This window comes from Emydura macquarii, unplaced genomic scaffold (genome assembly GCF_026122565.2).
Source record: "Emydura macquarii macquarii isolate MOO-44397 ecotype Brisbane River unplaced genomic scaffold, CSIRO-AGI_Emac_v2 contig_480, whole genome shotgun sequence".
NCBI classification, from domain to species: domain Eukaryota; kingdom Metazoa; phylum Chordata; order Testudines; family Chelidae; genus Emydura; species Emydura macquarii.
In genome coordinates, this window is record NW_027130617.1 from 1,102,000 (window position 1) to 1,127,707 (window position 25,708).

The 25,708-nt window shown below is 41.0% G+C and overlaps 1 protein-coding gene across 1 annotated transcript in view; it reads left to right on the top strand.

The window, feature by feature from the left end:
- PTPRC (protein tyrosine phosphatase receptor type C) overlaps positions 1-25,708 on the top strand; it is a 72,941-nt gene that overhangs the window by 16,228 nt on the left and 31,005 nt on the right. Inside the window, exons 5-8 of the mRNA XM_067538295.1 lie at positions 7,540-7,647; positions 12,014-12,172; positions 17,379-17,569; positions 22,451-22,511. Of these exons, the coding sequence (XP_067394396.1) occupies positions 7,540-7,647; positions 12,014-12,172; positions 17,379-17,569; positions 22,451-22,511 (519 nt within the window). The remainder of the gene's footprint in view (positions 1-7,539; positions 7,648-12,013; positions 12,173-17,378; positions 17,570-22,450; positions 22,512-25,708) is intronic.

Below are 25,708 nucleotides of genomic sequence, written 5' to 3' on the forward strand. Positions count from 1 at the left end.
ATGTGACTACCCCATGCGTCACCTTTGGGAGAAACCTGTCACCCCACCTCCCTAACAGGGAAGCCAATCCCATCAGCTCCTGAGGGGCTAGGGCCACAGGAGCCAGGAGCACATGCCTCTGGGACAACCTCGGCCTACCCAAGGGGTGGAGGTGGGGGAGCACGGCAGGCAATGCCCCTAATTCAGGTGAAGCAGAGGGAACTTGTTCCCGTCACTTTCACCAGCGACCCACCGCCCTGCACCTGGCCCGGGGCCGCCTGCTTTTCTCATCCCGCCAGAGTTACCTGCCAGGAGAGAGGGGAGCTCTGTCCTTCTCATGCTACGTCTCCCCCCAGCATGTTTCTGGCTCACTCAGCCCCCATCCCCAGAAGTCAGGCCCAGGCAGGGAATGGAGGGGGGGGCAGGATGGAGCCACTGCTCCTGCCAAGTGAGGGTGGTTGCTCCAGGTTGCTGCTTCTTCAGTGTGGCGGCTGCCTGAGAGAGCCCAGATGCAGAGGTGGCAGTGGCCTGCTACCCTCCACTCCCTGCCTGGTCCCAGCTGCTGTGGAGAGGGGCCAAACAAGCCAGAAACTTGCCACAGGGGAGGCACAGTGCGAGTAGGACAGAACTCCCCCTCCCACTAACAGGCCGAGCAGAGCAAGTCCCTTCTCATGGAAAATACCCTGCAGGGCACCTGATTCAGCTGACTTCCCCAGCCTCCAACAGTTTGAAAGGTATTTGGGACTTCCTGCACCACCAACCTCTTCCTAGTGTGAATATAGCTGGGAAGCCTGGTCCAACCCCCAGCTCAAAGTGTGTGAGAGAGAGAGTATTGGCAGTGACAAGGAAGGAGAATAAGGAGTGGATTGTTGATGTTGGGATAAAAGGTGTGTGTAATATGGGCATCTTTATCTGTTAGCATCCCCTTGTAGCAGAATGGTGAGCCATGACAACCTGGCAACATCCTTCCCTATGCTGTCACACCCAACTCTATTTGTCAAGTCCTTGTCAAAGACCAACCCCTCCTGGTTGGGTCCTCAGTAGCCTCTGTCCCATTTAGGATAAAGGGGGAGCAGACATTCTGTGGCTCCAAGGGGAGCTAAACAGCCCTAGTTCTCCTCAGTTTAGGAGCTTCTTCTCCAACAGTCTCTGGTTGGGGTAGGTAGAAGAACACAGGTCCAGCTGCACCATTGAGTCCTAGCTCAGGGCTCTTGTTTTGAACAGCCAGAACCAGTCCTCCTCAGTCCCATGCTGTTCCCTGAGCTACTTCTTACCTCCGTGGTCTTCTCCAGATTCTTCCCCTGCTTTTCCCTCTTTGGTGGGTTGGTTTGTCAGGCAGCTTCTCACTGGTCTGCTGGAGGGATCCTCTCTCTGCAGTCCCCCATCTCTCTTGCCTTGCAGCCCTTTTATCCCCACAACTGCTGTGGGGCTTCCAATGAGCTTTGGCTGGGTAAGCAGGCAGTTGTTTTGTTCTCCCTCTGGCTGCTGAACCGCCATGTAGCGGGAAGAGAATAAAGGGATAGGATGGATCATTTTGGATATGCATGCAGCTTTCAAATTGTGGTAGATTTCTGAGGACTGCTCACAGTCTATCTAGCCCATTTGCCCCACTTCCCCTGCACCTCTCCCCCCTCCCCCCGACACACTTCTGCTTTCAGTTCTTGAAAAACTGAATTTGGAATCTTTCCATTTTCCAGGTCACAAATTCTGGCTCCCAAACTACCAGGCTCGGGGCTCCTTGGCAACCCAGGCTTTCAGGGTCTGTAGCTCCAGGTGAACTGTCTCAGAGTTAGAGCTCCTAGGTCTTCCAGGGTCCCAGGGCAACTGGCCTAATGCTATTATACACACCAGTAGTGCATGCTCACCTGGAATACTATGTTCAGTTCTGGCCACCCTACCTCAGATAAAAAAATAGAAGGGCTTCCTAGATGAGCAATGAAAACATTTAGAGAGGCTGGAAAGATTTCACCATGAAGAAAGAACAAAAGTGCTGGAACAAAAAGAGGAGACAATAAGAAAGGATATAATAGAGGTATATAAAATAATGGATAGTGAAAAGAAGATAAATCAGGCACTCTTGTTCACCCTCCTATACTACAAAACAATGGGAGAGCCAATAAATTTGAAAGGTAAGTAATTTAAAACCGCAAAAAAGAAATAGTTTTTTCCCCCAGTTTTTGTTTTTATATTTTTTTACACAACACACATCAATAATTTATTTATAAATTCAAATAAATTAAGTATTAAGATATGGAGTCTATTGCCATAAAGCACCGAATCTATAAGTTAAGCAGGATTCAAAAAAGGACTAAATTTTTAATAGATTACATCCAAAAAAGTTATCGTAAAAAAAATGTTAAGGTGGCAAAATCAAACACTCAAGTTATGAAATGCCAAAATTATGGTTGCCGGTGCAACCTTAATTAAGGCCCCTGTGTGCATGCATTATGTTAGTCTTTAGTTACATGGTCACATGCTATTTTCCCACAAGACCCCTTCTTAATTCAATGTACAGGATGGATGGTGCTTAGTGAATGGTGCTCCATGTTTCTTTTTATCCTTATCATTCAGTGTGTGGCTGCCTGCCATATTCATTACACACCATTCACACCTTGCACTGAATAATTTTTTTTTTATTTTCTCATGGGCTTTTCTGTGTTGCTGTCATTGAAGTTTAGTTCTTAACAAACATTAATGAATGTATCTTCACACAACCCTGTAGGTGAAGTGGTATTATTCCCATGTTACACATGGGAAACTGATAGCAGAGATTAAAGCTAAAATAGTTAATTGCATCATCAAGTTGTCGGGTGCCCAATTTAAAAAGTATAGGACATAATTTTATCAGATAACTTGTCATTTTATAGTATTTAATTTGTTCAGACCACAGCTCCAATTGACTTCAGTCACAGTTGTGAGTGCTCAGCACTTTTGCAAATCAGACCCCAGGTGTTTCAGGTTGGCCACCCAGAGAATGGGGAACACAAAATGAACACCTGTGGAAATTTTGGTTTGAATGACACACCCGGAATCACATAGAAACTCTCTTAGAGGCAGGTATAGAATCCAGTCCTGCAGAATAACATTTGGCTGCCTTAACCATGAGACCATCCTTTCTTTTCCTTCAATTCCCTGCATCATTCACCACATGCCATCCAACTTCTGCAACAAATGGGGGCATGGATCCTACAGGCAACGATCTTCTTCACTATACAGTCCTGATTCATTCCTTCATCATCACTGTCCAGCCTATACACTGAATAGGATAAAGGTCCCATGGAAAAAATATGTGATCATGTAATTAAAGACTATATCATAATGGTGCCAAATTAAGGTTAAACAGGCCACTTTAATTCTGGCATTTCCTACCTTTGAGTGCTTGATTTTTACAACATTAACATTCTTTTAATGTAATTTTGATAGCTGTAATTTCTTAGGTTTTCTAAAAACTTAAAAAATTAAATCAATAAAAATTTCATCATGTAGAACCATATTGAGTCCCCAAATTGGTCATCAATAGAGCTGGTTTGTATTTTTTTCTGAAGTCTGAATTTTTGGCAAAATATTTTGGCTCAAATCAAAACATTTTGGCCAAAAACTTTAATTATTTCTATTCAAAATGGTGCTGCATGCTTCATGCGAGATGTAGTTTGGGAGTTTCGTGCTCCTATGATGCATTCACTTCCCTCACCAAAAAGGGAGGAAAGTGGTGTATCATGAAAGATGTAGTCCAACCAGATAGCCCATCCTATAGAGCAGAATGAGAGCATAAGGAACCTAAACTACAGTCCAGATAAGACACTGTAGTGTCATTTTTAATCACAACTTACTTTGGTCTGAAATATTTCAATTTTTGACATTTTGATTAAATATTGAAATTTTCCATGAAAAACCAGACCCTTTTTTGCAAAAAACATTTAGTCAAAAACCCAATTTTCCTTCACAAAACAGTATTGAAGGAACATTTTCAAACCGCCCTGGTTATAAATAGGTTTAGGTTATTTAGGTCTACAGTATAGTCCTCTAGCACAAGCTTACTGAGTAACTAGTAGCACTAGAAGGCTGCTATCTTAAATATGGACCAATCCCTAGAGAGAGATGGAGACACTTTTTTCCAGTGGGTTTTATAGCTATTTGCTAGACAAGAGAGAAATGCTGAGACTCCAGAACAAAGGGTTTTTTCCAGGTTCTGGAAATGAGAGTGCTCAAGTGGTTATAGAATCTTCTCTTCCTGTCCCCGTCTGCTCTTATCCCCCCATCCCAGCTTCTGCCCCTGAATCCTCCTCACTTATCTCCCCGGGCTTCGGCTTGTTCCTCTCTATTCAACTATTCCCCCATTCTCCCCACCAGTGCCGACCCCCTGTCATTGCCTTCCGCAGCTCCTGCTCCCTTCCCTTTCTGCTCCTGCCCATGTTCTCCCACCTTTCCTTCTCCTCTTTCCGACTCCACAGATCCTGCCCATTTACCCCCCACCACACACTGCTATCTTCTCCCAGCCCAAGCCCCTGTCCCTCTTCCCCTCTCACTTTTGTCCTCTTCCACTTTCTGGCTCCTGATTCTTAACCCATCCCCCTAGGCTCCTATCCCATCTCTGTCTGGAGCTCCTGCCTCTGTCCCTGGTGCCATGCAAATATTCCCCCCTCTCTCCCTGCTCCACATCCTTCTGTACTGGATCCAGGTAGCTTCCTCAGTTCTTTCAGTGTGCCTTGGCCCAGCAAGCAGAGCATTAGGAGAACAGGACAAACACACTCCGTGCCCTCAGTTCCTGTGCCCAGCAGCAGCAATAGCTCAACTAGTGAAGCCCTAGGCTGGACAAGAGTCAACCACTCTTTGGGGATGGCACATGCACGGTATGGTCTACATGTGGGAACTGTGAGAGGCTGGATGCTTAGTGCAGATGAAATCTTCAGCAAATTTAGAGACCAAACTCTAACAAACCTCTACTGAGCATGTGCAAATTGAGGTTTTTTTCAAAGATGTTTATCAAGATTTTACAAAAGGTATATTGTGCCAGAGCAATCTGATCTTCTTTGAGAAGATAACTGATTTTTAGACAAAAGAAATGAAGTAGATCTAATCTACCTGGATTTCAGTAAGGCATTTGATATAGTTCCACATGGGAAATAATAAGTTAAATTGGAGGAGATGGGAATTAATACGAGAATTAAAAGGTGAATAAGGAACTGGTTAAAGGGGAGACTACAACAGTATTGAAAGGTGAACTGACAGGGTGCAGGGAGGTTACTAATGGAGTTCCTCAGGGATAGATCTTGGGACCAATCTTTTTTAACATTTTGATTAATGACGTTGGCACAAAAATGAGAATGTGCTAACAAAATCTGCAGATGACACAAAATTGGGAGGTGTTTCCAATATGGAGGAAGACCTGAATATCATACAAAAAGACCTGGATGACCTTGTAAACTGAAGTAATAGAAATGGGATGAAATTTAATAGTGCAATATGCATTTAGGGACTAACAACAAGAATTTTTTATGTAAGCTGGGGATTTATCAGTTGGAAGTGACAGAGGAGAAAGACCTGGGCATATTGATTGATCACAGGATGACTATGAGCCGTCAATGTGATGTGGCCGTGAAAAAGACTAGTGCAGTCCTAGGATACATCAGGCAAAGCATTTCCAGTAGAGACAAGGAAGTGTTAGTACAAGGCACTGGTGAGACCCCATCTGGAATATTGTATGCAATTTTGGTCTCCTGTGTTTAAGAAACATGAATTGAAACTGGAACAGGTGCAGAGAAGGGCTACTAGGATGATACGGAAATGGAAAATGTGCCTTATGAGAGGAGACTCAAAGACCCTAAAAAACACCCTAACATCCTGAATGAAATCTAACCCACTCGTGATGGTCTGGGCATCTACCTCCAGGGTTTATGAGGGGAGAGGGAGGGTCTCTGTAGGAACATCTCCGAGGGGTCCAGATTTCATTGCAGTGATATCTTCACTAGCCCATTTTCCTGGGTTATTATGAGAAAGAAAGGCCTCCTTCCTGGCACAATAACATTCCCCTGTCATTCCTGGGCCAGACACCAAGACGTTTTGGATCTCAAAAGGGAAACACCGCTTTAGTTTGACTTTCACCCCAGATATTGGCACTTGGCTCTGAGCCCATCCAAACTGCCTCCACCAAAGTGTGGCTATGGGACCCAGTCTTAGCCCAGCACCACCAGAATAACTGGCTAATAATATCTGTGCCTAGCCTATAGATAAGCTAATTCTGACTGTGGGGTAGGGCTGGATGTCCCCAGGGATACAGCCTATGTGCAGACACTTCCCCACCTGCCAAATCTCAGGGTGGTGCATCAGCTGCTCTGCACGAATGTCTGACTAGAGCCAAGTGCATCAGACCTACGACCTCTGCTCCATTTACTGTGTCATCATGTAAACTTCTGGACCATGGGACACTTCTGCCTCTGAGGTGCAGAATTCAGGCATAATCATATACCATGGTGTGGCAAAAATAGTACACATGACCTTCTGTCTACAGAAGAAATATAATAAAGGACCCACAGTTCTCACTGCAGGGCCCTCCTTCCCTTTAGTCAGGGAACCCTTCACTCCAGACCTCGCCTCTTCAGCACCAAACCCAACAGGGGGACCTACTCCTGGATTCAGTTCTTCTACCTCCAGCCTTCCTGGGCACCTCAACTGAACCATGCAGCCTACAGGGTTCCTTTCTCTTTAGGGTCCCTGGGATCCTCTGATGTCCCCTTGCAGTCATGGCTGATAGTGGCCTCCCTCTTGAACAGAGAACCTGGATCAGAAGTCTAGCAGCAATCCCACAATCCAACTCTGCTTGCAAGGAATATTGTGTCATCCAGGCAGGTCGCTTGGTGGCAGCAATCCCACTTTTTTTTTTCTTGCTAGTAGGATATGTCAAAATTATTCCTGTGCTACCTTTGATTTTCCTCTGGGACATGTGCTGCAGGATTATCCAGCAAGACTTTTCTCCAAAGCACCGGACAATAGAGCGGCTCAAAAATATGGTCACCAGAATTTTTTAACATGGTCAAACTAACCTGTTTTTCTATAGCCTCATTCTCAGCTGAACTAATTTAAAAAAAATCATCTTGAGGCAGAAACCCAACATAGAAAATTTTAGCTCAAAGGGTCAAAGTTTGACAAAGTTGTAAGCAACTGATAACTGAGTTTTATAAGCAATTGAAAACATGATCTTATAATGGGTAGCATCAGGCACCCTCAGTAACAGACAGTGCTACCAGCCCTGCCTATGATTAGCCTTCCCCAGTTGTGTGTTAAATTATTTTTGGTTGCACTGGATTAGTATTTGTGTAAAGTGAGTTAGAGATGAATTGACTGTTTGTAGTAGTATTCACAATAGTATCTCCTGCTAGACTCTTATGCTAATGTCCAATGAAATCTTAATTCTGCCAAATACTTTTTGAGAAGCAGGAGTATACTGGCTTTTTATTGCACATTTTCTCCTTAATTAATGAACTCTAGTTATTATCATTTGAAAAATAATATTTTCTTCATTAAAACAGTGTTATTCCCTCTCTCTCCCAATTTTCTAAACAGAACCAGAGAAACCTGAGAACCTTAAAGTGAATGGTTGTACTTCCACGAGAGAATTTAGTTTGGAAAAGCAGAAACACTTGGTAATAGATGGTAAATGTGATTCACATGGTAAGTATATTTTTCTTTAATATTAACCACTGAGATAGATTGATATGTATTTATATAGCCCCACTAGTACAATGGAGCTTTGATACCAATGGGTCAACTGGTGTTACTATATGTACAAATAATCTACATAATTCCAAGATTGTCTCTCTGTTTGTGTCTCTTTGAAGCCTCAGTGTCTGTTGAAACAATGTGAAGAGATGAAAACATGTACAAGTATGGTTGAGAGCTCTTTTTTGTTTATCATATCAGCAAGTTCAGTCATCACTGGGATTCACAGTCTGTTACTGTCCACTTTTTAAGCTCTCAGGAAATTTCTGTTTTACAGTTTACAAAATACACCTGTACAAGAGCATAGACTTTCACCTAGTAACATAATAGTTACCAGCACAATCGTTTCCCTATTAAGACTTTTTTCCCCTCAAAACTTACTTCGGTTCAGTCATGTCATTTATTTAGGTTAATATTCAGGGTTTTTCATATTTTACATTATTTCATATATTATATTTTCATATTCTAACCCTGGGTTAGATTATCAGTCATTTCATATCTTAGAGAAGTAATTTAGCAGTACTTCAGAAGACACCCATTAAGAGGTGCGCACCGTGGGTGGTCAGTTGTGAGCAGAGTGTTTTCCACCATCAGAAAATGCATCAAATAACTAACTAATGCAGTCTCTGGAGTGACTTATTCCTATTAGTGTATATCTGAATTTTAAATGTAATTTTTTAAAAAGTTTGGGGGAAAAGGAATCCTTCCCATATGGAAAAAATAGATCTCAGGAGAAGGCTATGGGAGAATAGTAAGGAAACTGTTAGCTACTCTTTCTTTGCTATATTTTTAACTCCACCCCATAATATAACAGGTTTCTGGAGGAGAGGATTAAGATAGCACTTGGCCTCCATCCTCCAATTGTGGCTAGCACTCCCTCCTGCCATACATAGAGTAGCTCCAGTGGAACCAACCTCCTCCCAGTGCCCAGGGTAGTGGAGGCCCAGCCCCAGGACAGAGCAGTTAGAGTAGTGGACCAAGAAGCCAGGGCTTGCAAGCTCGAATCCAGACGGAGGGGCCCCCAGGAGCAGTCTTCCCACGTGACTCGCCTCACATGTTGCGCCTGCCTCGCCAGCTCCGCTGATACCAACTTCCTCCCAGTGCCAAGGGCAGCAGGGGTCTGGCCCTCTGATGCAGTGGTTAGGGCAGCGGAGCAGGAAGCCGGGAGTCACCAGTTCATTCTCTCCAGACCTGCATTTGGCCACTGTGTCACTAGACACTAGCTCAGTGAGCTAATTTCTCTGACTGCCTGGAAGTCTGGTGTGCTCCCAGTCCTGGGTACAGTCTGGGATTTTGGAGAGTCTTCATTTAAATTGCCAGCAGGAGCCCAGGAAAGGCCATTGTTCCCCACTGCCACATGGTGCCAAACACTCATCGACTGGCTATAGAGCTTGGTTATGCACACCAGATGTGTTCTTCATAAGATCCTTTAATGCTGTCCCAGGTATGAAGATGATTCAAATAAAGTATTTTATACACACTGCCACCTAGTGGCTGAACAGTATAATACAGATTAGCATTCCATTCCATCCTCCCCCTTTAAATTGTACATTCCTACCCATTTACAATTTTTATACTATCCTGCTGTCTTTGAAGTTTAGTGTATACCAGTCTGTTAAGTGTCTCTGAATCATACTGGTTTTCTATATACATAACCCAAATATGTAACAACGTGGTCATCTGGATGTCAATTTGTTGCAACGACTAACTGTGATTGGTTTGCAATAGCTAAGTCATCTTCTTCTTGCTCTGCATCTGCCATTGTAGAGTTTGCTCTGTTGATTGTTCTTTCTGAGCAACAAACTGTAGATGTCAACAGTTTCTGTTGAGGTCTCCACAGTCAGACTTGATCACACATGAGCTGGGCACTGAATTCTTTTTTCTTTATGACAGCTGGATAGTCCATCCCTTTTTTCTATCCAATTTGACATGAATAGTCATCTGGTTCTAGACCTGGCAGTTCTCAACTGAGTGATGTCTGTTGTAAAAGTGTTCATAAGATCTTTTAGCATTTTAATCTGATTAGGCTACTCTTTTCATGTCTGGCCACTTTGGAGATAGATTCTTTTCCAGAGTTGATTCTGAATTGTCTTCCCATCAGGAGTTGTGCTGGAGTATATCTAGTAGCTGCTATTAATCTGTAACTCAGAAGATCAAGGAATGCATGTTCCTGCTATAGAATTTCCTTGGCTGTCTGTGTAGCTGCCTCAGCCTCTCCATTCACTTGTGGGTAATGTGAGCTGCTAGTAATATGGTCAAAATCATATTTCAGTTGGTATGACTTAAATTCTGCTGCAGTGAATTGCGGTCTGTTATCTGTCACTGGTTGTTCTGGAATACCAAAGTGAGCAACAGTTCCAAGTGTGTGAGAGAGAGAGTATTTGCAGTGGCAAGGAAGGAAAATAAGGAGTGGATTACTGATGTTGGGATAAAAGGTGTGTGTAATATGGGCATCTTTATCTGTTAGCATCCCCTTGTAGCAGAATGGTGAGCCATGACAACCTGGCAACATCCTTCCCTATGCTGTCACACCCAACTCTATTTGTCAAGTCCTTGTCAAGGACTAACCCCTCCTGGTTGGGTCCTCAGTAGACTCTGTCCCATTTAGGGTAAAGGGGAAGCAGACATTCTGTGGCTCCAAGGGGAGCTAAACAGCCCTAGTTCTCCTCAGTTTAGGAGCTTCTTCTCCAACAGTCCCTGGTTGGGGTAGGTAGAAGAACACAGGTTCAGCTGCATCATTGAGTCCCAGCTCAGGGCTCTTGTTTTGAACAGCCAGAACCAGTCCTCCTCAGCCCCTGCTGTTCCCTGAGCTACTTCTTACCTCCGTGTTCTTCTCCAGATTCTTCCCCTGCTTCTCCCTCTTTGGTGGGTTGGTTTGTCAGGCAGCTTCTCACTGGTCTGCTGGAGGGATCCTCTCTCTGCAGTCCCCCATCTCTCTTGCCTTGCAGCCCTTTTATCCCCACAACTGCTGTGGGGCTTCCAATGAGCTTTGGCTGGGTAAGCAGGCCGTTGTTTTATTCTCCCTCTGGCTGCTGAACCGCCATGTAGCGGGAAGAGAATAAAGGGATAGGATGGATCATTTTGGATATGCATGCAGCTTTCAAATTGTGGCAGATTTCTGAGGACTGCTCACAGTCTATCTAGCCCATTTGCTCCACTTCCCCTGCACCTCCCCCCCCCCCGACACACTTCTGCTTTCAGTTCTTGAAAAACTGAATTTGGAATCTTTCCATTTTCCAGGTCACAAATTCTGGCTCCCAAACTACCAGGCTCGGGGCTCCTTGGCAACCCAGGTTTTCAGGGTCTGTAGCTCCAGGTGAACTGCCTCAGAGTTAGAGCTCCTAGGTCTTCCAGGGCAGCTGGCCTAATGCTATTATACACACCAGTAGTGCATGCTCACCTGGAATACTACGTTCAGTTCTGGTCACCCTATCTCAGATAAAAAAAAATAGAAGGGCTTCCTAGATGAGCAATGAAAACATTTAGAGAGGCGTGGAAAGATTTCACCATGAAGAAAGAACAAAAGTGCTGGAACAAAAAGAGGAGACAATAAGAAAGGATATAATAGAGGTATATAAAATAATGGATAATGAAAAGAAGATAAATCAGGCACTCTTGTTCACCCTCCTATACTACAAAACAATGGGAGAGCCAATAAATTTGAAAGGTAAGTAATTTAAAACTGCAAAAAAGAAATAGTTTTTTCCCCCAGTTTTTGTTTTTATATTTTTTTACACAACACACATCAATAATTTATTTATAAATTCAAATAAATTAAGTATTAGGATATGGAATCTGTTGCCATAAAGCACTGAATCCATAAGTTAAGCAGGATTCAAAAAAGGATTAAATGTTTAATCGATTACATCCAAAAAAGTTATCGTAAAAAAAGTGTTAAGGTGGCAAAATCAAACACTCAAGTTATGAAATGCCAAAATTATAGTTGCCGGTGCAACCTTAATTCAGGCCCGTGTGTGTATGCATTATGTTAGTCTTTAGTTACATGGTCACATGCTATTTTCCCACAAAACCCCTTCTTAAACTCTAACAAAGCTTTACTGAGCAAATTGAGATTTTTTTCAAAAGTTTGACTTGGCCAAATTTGGGTGAAAAATTTGGATAACATTCCTAGGTATACTAATAGAACAAAAACATATATAAGGCATGTAGACCAATGTTTCAGAGCAAAGGATAAGCACTAAGTTAGTACTGACCTTTGCTAGACATAGGAAAATGGATGAAGCTGGACTTTTGGCCTGATCCGGAATAGCAATTCCTACCATGACGTTTTAACATAAGCTTTCAATTTTTTTTATAGACGAAAATGATTTCTTTGGGACCACTTGTACCTGCAGTGAATTAAATCCTTACAAATGGTATCTTGTGTTGGTAAAGGTATATACAAATAGCAGAAATGAATCACAACCACCAATGTATTCGGACGCAGAATGTGTACATGAGCGCACAGCAGCTGCAAGTAAGTTTATATATTTACTTACTTGTACTGAAAATGCAAAGAATTAGTATGTGAGAAGAAAAATATACTTTTGTTTCACTATTTCTAACTTGTTTCTTTACACTAACGGTTCACAACCTGGGGTGCGGGACCCCCTGGGGCGGTGCCAAAGATTACGGGGGGTCCACGAGGCTTCAGTAATATTGAGGTCATTTAGCCCCCTGAGCTCTGTGCTGGGCACAGCAGCCTCGAGTGCCATGCCAGCCAGAGTGGAGGAGCAGCCCCACCCCCCATGAGCTCCAAGCTGGCCGGTTGCAGCCCTTGCCCCCTCCTCCCCCCAAGCTCCGTGCTGGCTGGAACAGAGGAGTGGCCTTGATCTTTGCACCGGCCGAAGCGAAGCTGTAGCCCCCCTCAGCCCTGCACAGGCTGGGCATGCTGCCAGAGAGGAGCAGCCCCCTGGCAGTGGGGCCTGGAGCAGCCTTGGCCAACCCACCTGGGCCCGCCTCCATTCCCTCAGTCTATGAGGGATGGAAAGAGGTGGGGCCACACGAGGTATGCAGTGGCGGCTGTGCCAGGGAAGGCTTAGCTTCTTGCTCAGGTAAAAGTAATGTATTATTATTAATGTAATTTACTGTTGTTATTATCATCATTCTATGTGTTTATAGGGGTTATATGTGTTTATGGTCAGTGAGAGGTGGGTTGGGGGGAGCACATGTTTCGCCTAGTGTTAACTAGTGGGGCTTTCACTCAAAAAGGTTGGGAACTACTGCTTCATACAACTTATATACAAATTAAAAAGAAGAGGTGCTAGAAGGCATCCTTGGTGTACTCCCCTAGAAATAGGGAAAATGCTAGTACATTGTCCATGGCTTTTGTTCTTACCTTATCCATATTGCCCTGCTGTAGAACCTCCAAAATATGCAAAAGTCTTAGATTGATACCCATCCTTCTTACTTTTGCCCAAAGTTTGTCTCGGTTAATAGAATCGAGTGCCGTCTTTAGATCTATGAAGGCAGCGTACAAGCAATACCCTTAACCACAATATATTTATAAATCATATATGATAAAATAAAACAATTATCAGCTGTGGCTCTACCAGCCATAGAGCTGGACTGCTCTTTGTGTTATAAATCAGCCTTTAAAGCCTGTATTTCACGTTTAGATAGTAAAAATCTGGAATCATTTTCCCTGCCACATCTAACAGACTAGTAGGTCTGCATGAAGCAGGATTCTTTCCATTCCCTTTTTAAAAAATAGGAACTATGATACTGAACTGCCAGCCAGATGGAACCCATTCAGTATAATTAATGACCATAAATAATTTAGCCAAGACTGGGGACCACCAATCACGATTTTCTTGCAAAACGTAAGCAGGGAGGAAAATCTTCCCCTAGAGCTTTTATCTGAGGTTGAGCTACAATAAATGACTGGTCTTCTCTGTCTGTTACTGAAGTCCAGACTGGTATATCAAAGAGAATACTCCTCATTGCATCAACTATGGCAGTGGTTTCCAACCTTTCTGAGTGAAAACCCCACTAGTTAACATTAGGTAAAACATGCACCACCCCACCAACCCCCTGCCCCGCCCCCTCACAGGCAATAAACACATGTAACCCCTATAAACACATATAATGATAACAACAACAATAAATTACATAATAATAAATTACTCTTACCTGAGTAAGAAGCTAAGCCTTCCCTGGTGCAGCCACTACCGCATTCTCCATGTGGCCCCGCCTCTTCCCATTCCTCATGAACTGAGTGTAATGGAGGCAGGCTGTGATGGGGTGCCTGGCAGTGCAGGGCTAGGGTGGGCTGCTCCTCTGCTCCGGCCAGAGTGGAGCTTGGAGCTGCAGCTCCCTTGGGGCTGGGGGGTTGCTTCTCTGCTCTTGCTGGTGTGGAGCTCGAGGCTGCTCCTCCACTCCAGCCGGCACGGAGCTCGGAGAGGGCAGCACTCGGCCAGCATGGAGCTCGGGGGGCTAAATGACCCCAATATTATTAAGGCCTCATGGACCCGCTGGAATCTTTGGTGCCCCCCTAAAGGGGTCTTGCCCCCCCCAGGTTGGGAACCGTTGAACTATGGTAGAATTAGATTAAAAAAAAAGTGTTTGGGAGAAATCACTAAAGACCTGGCCAGAATGTGCTATCCAGTCTTCATCATTAATATGGGGTTCCTCAACTGGAGTATATATATTTGAAAGCCACCATCTTCCAAAACATGGAAGAATTTTTAGCTTTAGCTGCCACTTCAAAATCTTTCCACAAGGATCTAAAATGTTATTGTTTTTTATGGTATAGTAACCCTTTATATCCTCTTCTGGCAGATACTACATATTGAAGTAAGTTAGGAGAGGGATTGCATCGTACCCTATTAACTATTCACTCTAAAGCAGACTTTTCCTTCACACAATCCGCATCAAACCAAGCATGCTTATCTTATCTTTTAAAGCATTTTCGAGATAATTAAAACCAGAATCTATTTATTTATTTATTTAGAGACAAGTGGTTGTAAAGACTTTACCAGCAACTCATATGATTCTCAAAGTTGAGATGAATTCTGTTACTTAATAATTATGTCTCTAATATCAGAGACCTCCAATCTTCTTGATAATTTATCACGAGGGGCTGAGGCCCATTTTAGTCTTCTACAACCATGTTTTCCAAAGGGGTAACTAAGGCACCCTCACCCATCAGAATTATAATGTTCTCTATAAAGGATACATCATTCATAATTATATAGAGAGAGTTTGGTGGTCACTGTCTGAGCAATAAAGTAAAAAGAAATCCCTGTGGAAGGACCAATTAATTATAGGGATAATAATATAATCAATAATACCACCACAATGAAATATAGGTAAAATGTCCTTCTCTATCCCCTACATGTCCTCCATGTATAGGTATTGGATTAGATTTATGTAATAAAGCCTTTAATATTTGTCCAGAGCTAATCCTCAGTCATTTGTGATAAATCATATGAGTTGCAGGTAAAGTCTTTACAACTACTTGGGTCCTAGAGTCCAGGCTTCAACTCAAGCTCAGATGTCTACACTGTAATTAAACAACCCCTATTGTTTTGAGGGGGAAGTTCAAAAATCTCCTCAATGTTTTCTTCCTCTGATGCTACATTTGTTGGAGGACTTATTTGAGCATTAAAATCTCCTCAGATAATTAGATGAGCCATTTGGAAATGAAGACCTACCATATCAATTTTCTCATCCACGTGTTCCCATAATGACGAGAATAAAATGGAGAGGGTACTAAGGAAGAAGAACATTTCAAACTAAAATTTGGAGATCAAGAGAAAAATTTTAAAATAGAGCTTGAATCCCTGACACTTTGGGTGTGTCTACACTGCAATTAAAAGCCCTCTACTGGCCCATGTCAGCTGACTCAGGCTCACAGGCCTCGGGCTAAGGGACTGTTTAATTATGATGTAGACATGTGGGCTTGAAATGAAGCCTGGACTCTAGCACCCTGTGAGGTGGGAGGGTCCCAGACCTAGGGCTGCAGTTTGCTACTTGGAGAAGAAGCATTTAGACTGCAGTGGACGAGGATACATCTGGCAAGATGGGGGGGGGGGGGGGGTGTGTGCAAACAATCTCCCAGGCAAATGCCTCTATGCTTCAGAAGCTCCCACTGGGAAAAGGGAGGATAGGAGCTCTCTGCCTTCAAATCAGAGCCACCCTGCTATTCCCTAAAGAGTGGGAGAGAGAGCACCGTCCCAGCTTGTTCGCTGAGTGATACTGCAGAGCCCTGCAAAGGAGAGAGAGTGAGCTCCTCTCAAAATCAAAGTTCTGTTTAAGCTTCATGAACTCGTACCAGGAAAGAGAGATGTCACACTTATCAGGCCTCCATCTGACATAGATGATACCACCACCTCCAGAGCTCCAAGGGAGGAAGTCTCCCCACCAAAACTCTTACCTTCACAATCTTCACCTCCATCCGCAAACTCAGGCTCCAGGGATCACCGCATCCGTCACTTGCTCCAAATTTCCAGACCCTCCAAGACAAAAGAGCAACACTGCTATACAAAGGAAATTGCTGCTTCTTCCCCCAGCAGCACAGGCTCCCAGCAGCCCCTCTACCACTCCCTAGATAAAAAGGCTGGTTCCCCAGCCTCTGCTGTCCCTGTGCCCTCAGGCAGCTTGTCCTTCCCGGTGCTAAGCTCACTGCTGACAGGCAGGGCTCCCAGCCAGATCCCTCTGCTGCTCCATCGATTCTTTCCAACAAATATCTAGGATAGGGTGGTGGACCTGAGTCTGGCACGGCATTGGTGTGGGGCTGGAGGTGCCTCCTGGGCTGACTCTCCTGTTCTCTGTACCTAGCCTCTCATGTCAAATTAAAATCCACATGAGGCTTTGTTCACACACATAACACAAGCACTTGGCTACTGCTCTGGGGGTCAGTCAGAGCTGATTCCCTGTCCCGGGAGGGCAGCAGGACCCGGACCTAGGCACTCGGTCTTGGTCTCAGTCCCCTCCCCTGATAGGTGCTGGATACCGAGCTCCAGACAACAAGCATGGTGTGTGCAGTGCTGCGTGATTCCCCAGCTGCTTACCTGTGCTATCAGCTAGGCAGCCCTCCCTTCTCCCATCCTCCCACAGAGCATTCACACCCCAGAATTTCATCCATAGTGAATGAAGATTTCTGCAACCTTTCATTAGCAAAAAATAAAACAAACAAACAAAAACCCCCACACCAAATCCACTTTTTGAAAAAAATAAAAATTCAGGTTAAAAAAAAAACAGACTTCCTGCCATGTTTTTCTACATCACTTTATCACAGAGTATTTACTGAGAGTTTAAGTATTTTTTATAAATGGGAGTTATCAAACTCATTTGCATGCCCATGAAGAATGTCTTTGTCTGTGAAGCTCTTGTCTGTAACAGTATCCTAAATGGAGAATCGTATGAAGAGGAAGTGATGCATTACTGTGTAATTTATCCTTATATGAGAATCACAGGCAGAGCTCTCCTATCACACAGTCTCCTATCACAGTCTCACTCCAGCTTATGGCAGTACCAGTTTGGCAAAGCACTTAAGAACGTGCTTATTATTGACTCTGCTGAATCAGGACTGGAGTTCTTCTAGGTGGTGAAATATAACAAATCTATCAATGGTACAGAGAGGTAATGATTAGTAAAAAATATGGGTGAAACTATAATGGTTAAAATGTTCGGTACCAAAATATTGAAATGTAACATGGTATCATGTTTTCTATAAATAGAACCAGAAAAAGTGAAGAATATCAAAGCAATTCTGACATCCAATAATGCTGTCTCCATTACATGTGAGAACAAATCTATAAATGGTGAATTTAAAAATTTCACACTGAAATGGAATGGGGAGACGAAAAAAGAGAAGAAATGTAACTTTAAACTAGAAGATCTTTCTTATTGGACAGAATACAAATTTGAGGTAAGATATATATTTAAAGAGAGAGAGAGAGAGTTAATTTTACCACAAAATTATTGGTAGCTGCAGTTTTTTTGTTTTATTATTCATGTTTTTATCAAAAATTCCTCTGCCGTGGTACATTCTTTTCTTAGTAAAATTAATATTTTATAGTTTTAAATATTTTAAACGTAATGATTAGTGATGACTAATCTGCACTGGTTATTTTACATTTCAGACTGAGTAATATCTAACATATGGAATTTCATGATTATCAACATTGTGGGAGGCTGAAAGGTACATGTCTGGGTCAGAACTTAGGCAGTGCTTGATTGGTAAAGAAAGAGGTGCTGGGGCTCAAGCAATAACAATGGCGTCTGCACAACGTGACCTTGCACGCCACTCACATGCAATATTTTATCTTGCACGCCACTGACAAAAAAGGTGCTGAGGCTGCATTATAGCATTAAAAGAAGTGCAAGGATGGAGCCTCAGCAAGCCGCAGCACAAATTAAACTCTAAATTTAGATTATGCAGGTAATCCTTAGCAAACACATACTTTTAGATTCTTTACTATTTTTTCACTCTGGACTCTTGAGATACTCAAGATATTCCTGATATTTGTTACACTCTGGGGTTGAATAAGATGACTCGGGGATCAGATCCCACTCAAAACATCAGACCACAGACCCTGGGACAGACTTCTCCATTGAGCCTTCATCTTTCAGAGAAACATTCATCTTCCTGGTCTAACCATATCCCCCTTCTGAGCTCTCTCGCAGGTAAAGTTTTCTTTCTCCTGAATGCCTCCCTCTAATTCCCTACCCCGTATTCCTTCCTTCCACTATAGGCATGGATGGAGATCCCCTCATGGCGTTTTGTCTTTGCAGCATTTATCACTCTCCTTATAAAACCTGTATACTATATATGCCCTTCTCTGGAGCATTTTCAGGCTCTGATAGCTGCTCCTATATGCTAATTGATCTAAGAAGGTGCCTAGTAAGAGGCTTGGAGTTTGGCTTTTTTCAGGAATCAGGATATGCCCATTTTTCTTCATTCCTCTCCTGCCTTCTTGCCTTGCTAATGAAAGGCAGCTTTAGACAGTGGATGCTAACCTCTTTGGTGTTTGGTCACTCATTTTATACTTTGAACTCACAGGCAGTCCCTAAAAAGAGAACAAGAGGGCCTGAAATTTCCCTGATGGTCATAGCACAGTGCAGGTCTCTTCTCACCTCCTCCTGCACTAATCCCCTTGGTTTACACATGGACTCAGCTTCTGATGGGTTTTCCGAGGAGGTTCCATGATTTAGCCTGTTCAGCTGAATCCTCACTGGGGTCAGAAGGGTCTCCTAGGCAACAATAGTAGGATTCTGGCTTTGGATCTACTCAAGAGTCATGGGAGCTTAGGTTTCCAGCATGCTCGCAAAGAAGTTGTATAAAAATGTAAATACTCTTACTCGAAGATTGCAACATAACACCACTTTATTTCTTAAATTCAGAATAATTCACCAGAACCTGAAGAAAGAAAGAGAGAGAGAGAAAGCAGGCAGCTCCCTAAAATAGAGAGGCACAACTTATCCCACCTTACTTTAGTCAGTCTGTCTGCAGCTGATTCCTGCTTCCCTACAGAGGTCTGTAGCAGACAAGCAAGAACAGGGACACTCCTCCCTCCACTCTTAAAATCATAGCATGCTATTCCACCGCAGTCCTTGGTACATGATAGAACTGGTTGTGGCTTTGTCAATTCAGCCTCTGTCTGGGACGTTCCTGACCCATTCAGAATAGAATAAAAGGAACAGTTTCCTATTTATCTGGCTTAACTAGATTTTCATTAGATCCAGAACAGAGCCTTTTGGGCTTCTCTCTCCAGTAAACTTCCCTACCTTGCTTTCACTGCTATTTCTACTGCCACTCATCAAATTCCCACTTACTATGTATATTCCCTGCCCAAAGAGGAGTTCTTTTCCTAGCTCCAAAACTCAGGAACTCTAGGTCTTTTAGAGACCTTCGTTCTCTTAGTCTAGAGTAGGAGTGGGCAAAATACAGCCTGAGGGCCGGATCTGGCTCATCTAACTTTTCTGTCCAGCCTGCTGGCTCGCCAAGCACGAATGCTATGCTGGAGCATCAGGCAGCTTTTGGCCAGTTGCTACTCAAATTTCCTGCTTCTGGTAGCGACTTGCTGAGAAACTAAGCTGCCCGACGCTCCAGTTACCTTGGAAACTGGAGCGTTGGACAGTTTAGTTTCTTGACCAGTTGCTAACTGAACTTCCGGTCAAGTGGTCGGAAGCCGGAAGTTCAGTCTAGAGAGTACACATGGACAGTGAGGATGGAGATGTTCCATTGTATGGTGCAGAGGCAGAAATACCAGTCTCTTCAAGAAAGGTGTCTGCTGTGGAGGGAATGTCCTTATCAGATAAGTACATGTGGCAAGGATTCTTAAAATCTCCTCCTCTACTCTTTTCAGGTTTTGAGTTGGTGGGGTGTGCTCTGATGCAACCTTAACTGTCACTAGACTAAATTTTTGTATGTGTTACCTCATATGCAATCTCTAGGATGCTGGCTTGTCACCCAGTGACCTTCACTGTTCCTCTAAAAGTCAACATTAGCCCTAAGGACGTCCTGAATACCGAAACAGATGGTGCTTTATATATGAATTTGAGGTGGCTACAGTCAGTGGGGATCCTCCATTTATGCTATTTCAAGCTGACCCAGTTTTTCTCATTTACCAAAGAACCCTTAATGATCCTGAACAATACCATTATAATAACCAACATAATATGCCATGGCCCTTCATAACAGTTTAATACTCAATGCAAGTGAAAAATATACTATCACTTGTTGTAGCCCACTGGGCTTTCTAGTTGCAGCCTGGGCTTTCTAGTTTAGAGCATTTCCACTTAGCACTGAGGCAGCTCAAGAGAATACCTGTCTAGCAGCTATTAAGCTGAAAAATTATAGAATGCAAGACTGGAAGGGACCTTGATAGATCATCTAGTGCAGTCCCCTGCACTGAGGTAGGACCAAGTATCTAGACCATCCCTGACAGGTTTTTGTCTAACCTGTTCTTAAAAACTTCCAGTGATGGAGAATCCACAACCTCCCTAGGCAATTTGTTCCACTGCTTAACTACCCTGACAGTTAGGAAGTTTTTCCTAATGTCTGACCTAAATCTCTCTTACTGCAATTTCAGAGCATTACTTCTTGTCATCTCCTCAGTGGTTAAGGATAACAATTTATCACCCTCCTCTTTATAACAACCTTTTACATACCTAAAGACTGTTATATCTTCCTCAGTCTTCTGTTCTCAAGACTAAATAAACCCATTGTTATCAATCTTGTCTCATAAGCCATGTTTTCTAGATCTTTAATCAATGTTGTTGCTCTCCTTTGGACTTTGTCCAATTTGCCCACATCTTTCCTTAAGTGTGATTCCCAGAACTGGACACAGCTGAGGCCTTATCAGAGCTGAGTAGAGTGGAAGAATTACTTTTTGTGTCTTGCTTACAATGCTTCTGCTAATACAAACAAGGCATGCGAACACAGGAAGGTAGAGTGCTACTTCCTGCAAGAGGAAAAATTCTGTGAGGAGCCATGGTGTGAAGGCAGATAGGGGATTGCATTCATGGTCAGCAGGCACCAGTGTCAGTTGAAATTGTTGGCTCTGCCACAGACTTTGTGACTCCAGGCAAGTGACTAAATCTCACTGTGACTCACTTTTTCTATTGGTTAGTTAGTTAGTCCTCCATTTTGCCTCCGGCACTTAGGCCAGTGACAAAGCTCCTCCACGCCTGTCTGTTTCTGGCAAGTCTTTCAATGGTTCCCCAGCTGTGCCCCAGATTTTTCAGCTCAGCTTCCACAGCTTTTCCCAATGCTGTTTTTGGGTGGCCTTGTTTTCACTTGCCTTCAGGTGTCCATCTTATTGCTATTCTGGTGATGGAATCAGCTTTCATCCGAAACACATGGCCAATCCATTTCCAACACCTATTTCTATTTGTACCATAGGAAAAATGCTTACTTCAGGCCTCATCCTCTAAGGTGCTGAGCACTCTCAACTTTGACATCAATAGTTTCTGAGGAGGCGAAGCATCTTATAGGATTGGCTGCCTAATTCCTAGAAATGAATGAATAATATTTATGAAGTGCTTTGAGATTCTCTGTTGGGAGACGCTATAGTTTTAACTGAAACCAATTATATTTTGTAAAACTAAAGGCTGCATTTAAAAATATTATATTGGATAAGAATGCCTTAAAATCAGAAAATGCATACACAAAAGGAAATGTAAAATGATACAGTATTTGGAAATTAGATGCACATATTGCTTTTTAACTTGGTACATAAATGGGAGAGAAGTTTTGCATATGCAGGAAATTTGGCAGAGTGAATCCTGTATGGAAGCTGTACTCTTAGAATTGTCTTTAATAGCACATGAAGAGATTCTAAATTGCTTTTAACATTGTGTACTTTATATGTACAAAACTGCATTAAAACATTAGACTATTTATTAGATTATGATCCCTTTTATAAAATATACTTGTCATATTTACTGAATAACCAAATAAATTATAATGTTTTATTATATATTGCATATCTACTTTCATATTAAATATATCCATGCAAAATGTGCCCTCATTATGACTGGTTATTTCTAACTGATTTTTTCCAGAGATTTTTTAATGTAAATGCTATTGAGGTATCAGCAAAAAAGTTTTTTAAAATAGTTTGTATTGCAATGCACTGCTTCAGTTTAGTGGCAGCCACATTTAAAAGCTGAAAAAGGTTGGAGGACAGATTCTCAGCTAGTGTGAATCTGCATAGCTCCTTGGAAATCAATATTTTAATTTTTTGGAAGTACTTTTACTTAGCAGAAATTAACTAGAAGAATATCTTCATTTATTGCAATTCAGATTTACGTGACGAATCACATGTATACTGGGGATCCTTGTGAAGGCCACATAACAACAAAATGTAAGTAAATATTTTTCAATGGACTAGTTGATGTTTTTATTTACAGACTTGTTTAAGTCCCATTGAGATGGCACACAATGTTGTGTGCCTTTTAAACTCTGGTGTTGTCATAATTTCTTTATTTAGTTGACTAGTTCTTAGTCACATAAAAAGTTGCATTGACTAATCATGTGAATAAGTATTTGCAAACTACTTAGTCTAACTATTTACTGAATGTGTGAAAGACTTTGCTTATTTTTAAAACACCCCGGTGAAAAACACCACTACACTAGAACCATTTCCCTAAGCATTTCCTTTTGAGTTTAATGAGTCAAGGGCCCTCAGCACCATACAAGAGATAATCAACACATGACAGGATCAGATACTATTTGTTGATACTGAATGCTTAGTGATTAATGTGGATATTAGTGAGATACCATACTCTTGATTTGCAAATTAATAAGATTTAATGTGCAAGGTTTTTTATAAATATACTAGTTAAATATAAAGCCTAAAATTAACTACAACACATTATACTTATTAAACTTGGAGAGCTAAGCAGTTACTTAGAAGTCTGTATACAGGAACGGCTTTTTTAGGGCACCATCAGGGAGTTAGTGTATTTTTTTGGTTTCACCGGCAGCACTTTTTGCAGAATTAGGCATTAATGGAGCACACTTTTTTGTTTAAGTGGTGATTTTTAATATTTTTATATATAGTTTTAATTTAATTATTTTATTAATTATTATATATTTTATTATTTATATTTTATTTTTATTATGATAATTGGAGTTGTTAAAACAACATTTGGTGATAGGAGGGGTGGTGAGAAAATATGTCCCTGGGCAGTGGCAAAGTGTACTTCGAGATATTTAAGGATAACTTGGTTTTTTTTGTTTATTTGTTTTGTTTTTTTTTACCATTATTTATGTGCAGTTGCAAGCATTCATGTTATGTGTTTTGTTTTATTACATGCCGTGGTATGCAGAAACTCAGGTATCTGCAAGGTTACTCAGTATTTTTATTTGTCTTTGCCAACCGGAAGATGCGATGTTGCTTGCTTGACCATTCTGGCCTCTGCAACTTAAGCTATGCTAAGCCTCAAAACCGTAGTCAGGAAACTCAAATTGCACTGGGCCTCCAACATTTCCCTTTTTGGTGGTTGTTATAATTTAATAGGCTACTACGACGACCTTGTGACGCACGCTTTTGATTATGGCTTAAAGCATTTTAACTGGGGTTGAGCGATTAGGGTTTTTTTTGCTGGCAGGGTATATTGAAGAGTGTTGCATTATTTGTATGTGGGGATATTTTAGTCTTTTGAGTTGTTTTAGGGACCTTTTAGTTTTGTAAAAGAGTCCCACTGCAGCTATTATAGAGACTACTTGTAATACACATATGAGCACAATGGGATGCAGCTCTAGATTTAATATTTTAGTGGCAGTGGAGACTATTTTAGTAAGGTTTTTTATTAACTATGTTTTGTGGCAGTTTTTGTAGCACTTAGGATTTTGATTATTTTAGTTTTATTATTTTTTATTATTAAATTTATTGTTTGTAATTGTTTTTGAATGTATGTAAGCAGGGCTATTACATTTCAGTGTGTTAGTATGTATGGTGTTAAATTAGTGTTGATTTTTAATATGGGTTGAATGTATTTTATAGTATTAATATTTGTTATTAATTGAACTATATTTTAATATTTTATAAATTATATAATTTTAATATAGTGATATAATAATAAAATGTATTTTGGCTAGGATTAATACTTTTAAAATAAATGTTATTAATTATAATGTGGAAATATTCTGTGTGTATATAAATATAATTTTGTTTAATATATATATAATGGTAGAATTAATATTTTTGGGTAATAAGGTATATTGATAATTTTATATATTTAATTTTTATAGGGATATGTAAATTGTATTAGTGGTTTTTTATAAATATATTTTAATATGATTTTATGTGTGCAATTTTGTAAATTAATTAATGGAATTTTTAAAAAACTTTTATGTTAGGTGCTTGGTAGGTTATAATATTTTAGTTTTTGTATTGAGGTTTAGGAGGATTATTTTGTGTATGTTTATGATGTGAATATTAGACAATATTATATATGTTGTAATTATTTGAGTTTGGGTATTTATTGTAACATTTAATATTTATTATTAATGGCTTAAGGGGTTTTTTTTGGGTGGAGGTATTATTTTAAATTAATTTTTTTATTTTATTAGGTAGAATTTTATTAAGTTTTTGTTGAATAATACTTTGGTTCATTTTTTTAGTTTAAAGCTTTGGAGGTAGAGTTTATTACGATTTTTGTGTGGTTTAATAGGTTTAGGCGTGTTTTTTATTATTTATTTTTTAGGGTATTAATATATTTTAAGTAGCTTTTTTATATTTTAAGGTTAAATGTGTGCATATTATGGGATTTGATAGGGCTTTAAGGCTTTTGTTTAGGATGCTTAATTTATTTGTTAAATTTTTTTTATTCATTGTATTTATTATTTTTGTTGATGGCTTTTATATTTTTTAATTTTTTTAAAATGTTTTGTTTGCGGTGTGTATGTTTTTTAGTGTTGTGTGTTTATTTAGTGCAGCTATTTTTGTACTGGGGCATTATAAACATTGTGCAATGGGGATTTAGGCGAAATATGTTTATATTTTGTATGTATTTTTATAAGGTGTATTTGGGGGGGATTTAGTACTTGGTTTTTATATTTTTTCTTAATATTAAGTTTTTAATATTATATTTTTTGGGTTTAGGAGTATAATATATAATTACATTTTGGTAGGTGTTTATGTATATTATTATATTGGTAGAGGGATTTCTTAAAATTTATTGTGGATAGTATATTTTTAGTTAAAATATTTAGTTCACTTTTAATTATTAGGGCATATGGGGCATGGCTGGAACCTGTAGGTGAATGGACTTTTATATTTTTATTTATTAAAGCTATGGTTTATTTAGTTAATTTAGGGCTGGACACATGCTTTAAAAGTTTTTTTTGCGTGGATACTATATATTTAAGCAGGGTGTGGGCCATTTCCGAAATAATTGAGACAGAACTAATAAGGTATTGCCAGTGCCTTAAGGCCTATACAAATGCTAATTTTTTTTTATAAGGGGTAAAGGTAGTTTTTGGGTTTCTTAGGGGCTTTTGACTAGAGCATAGTTTCTCAACCTATGGTGCACGTAGCCCTGGGTGTACGCGAGA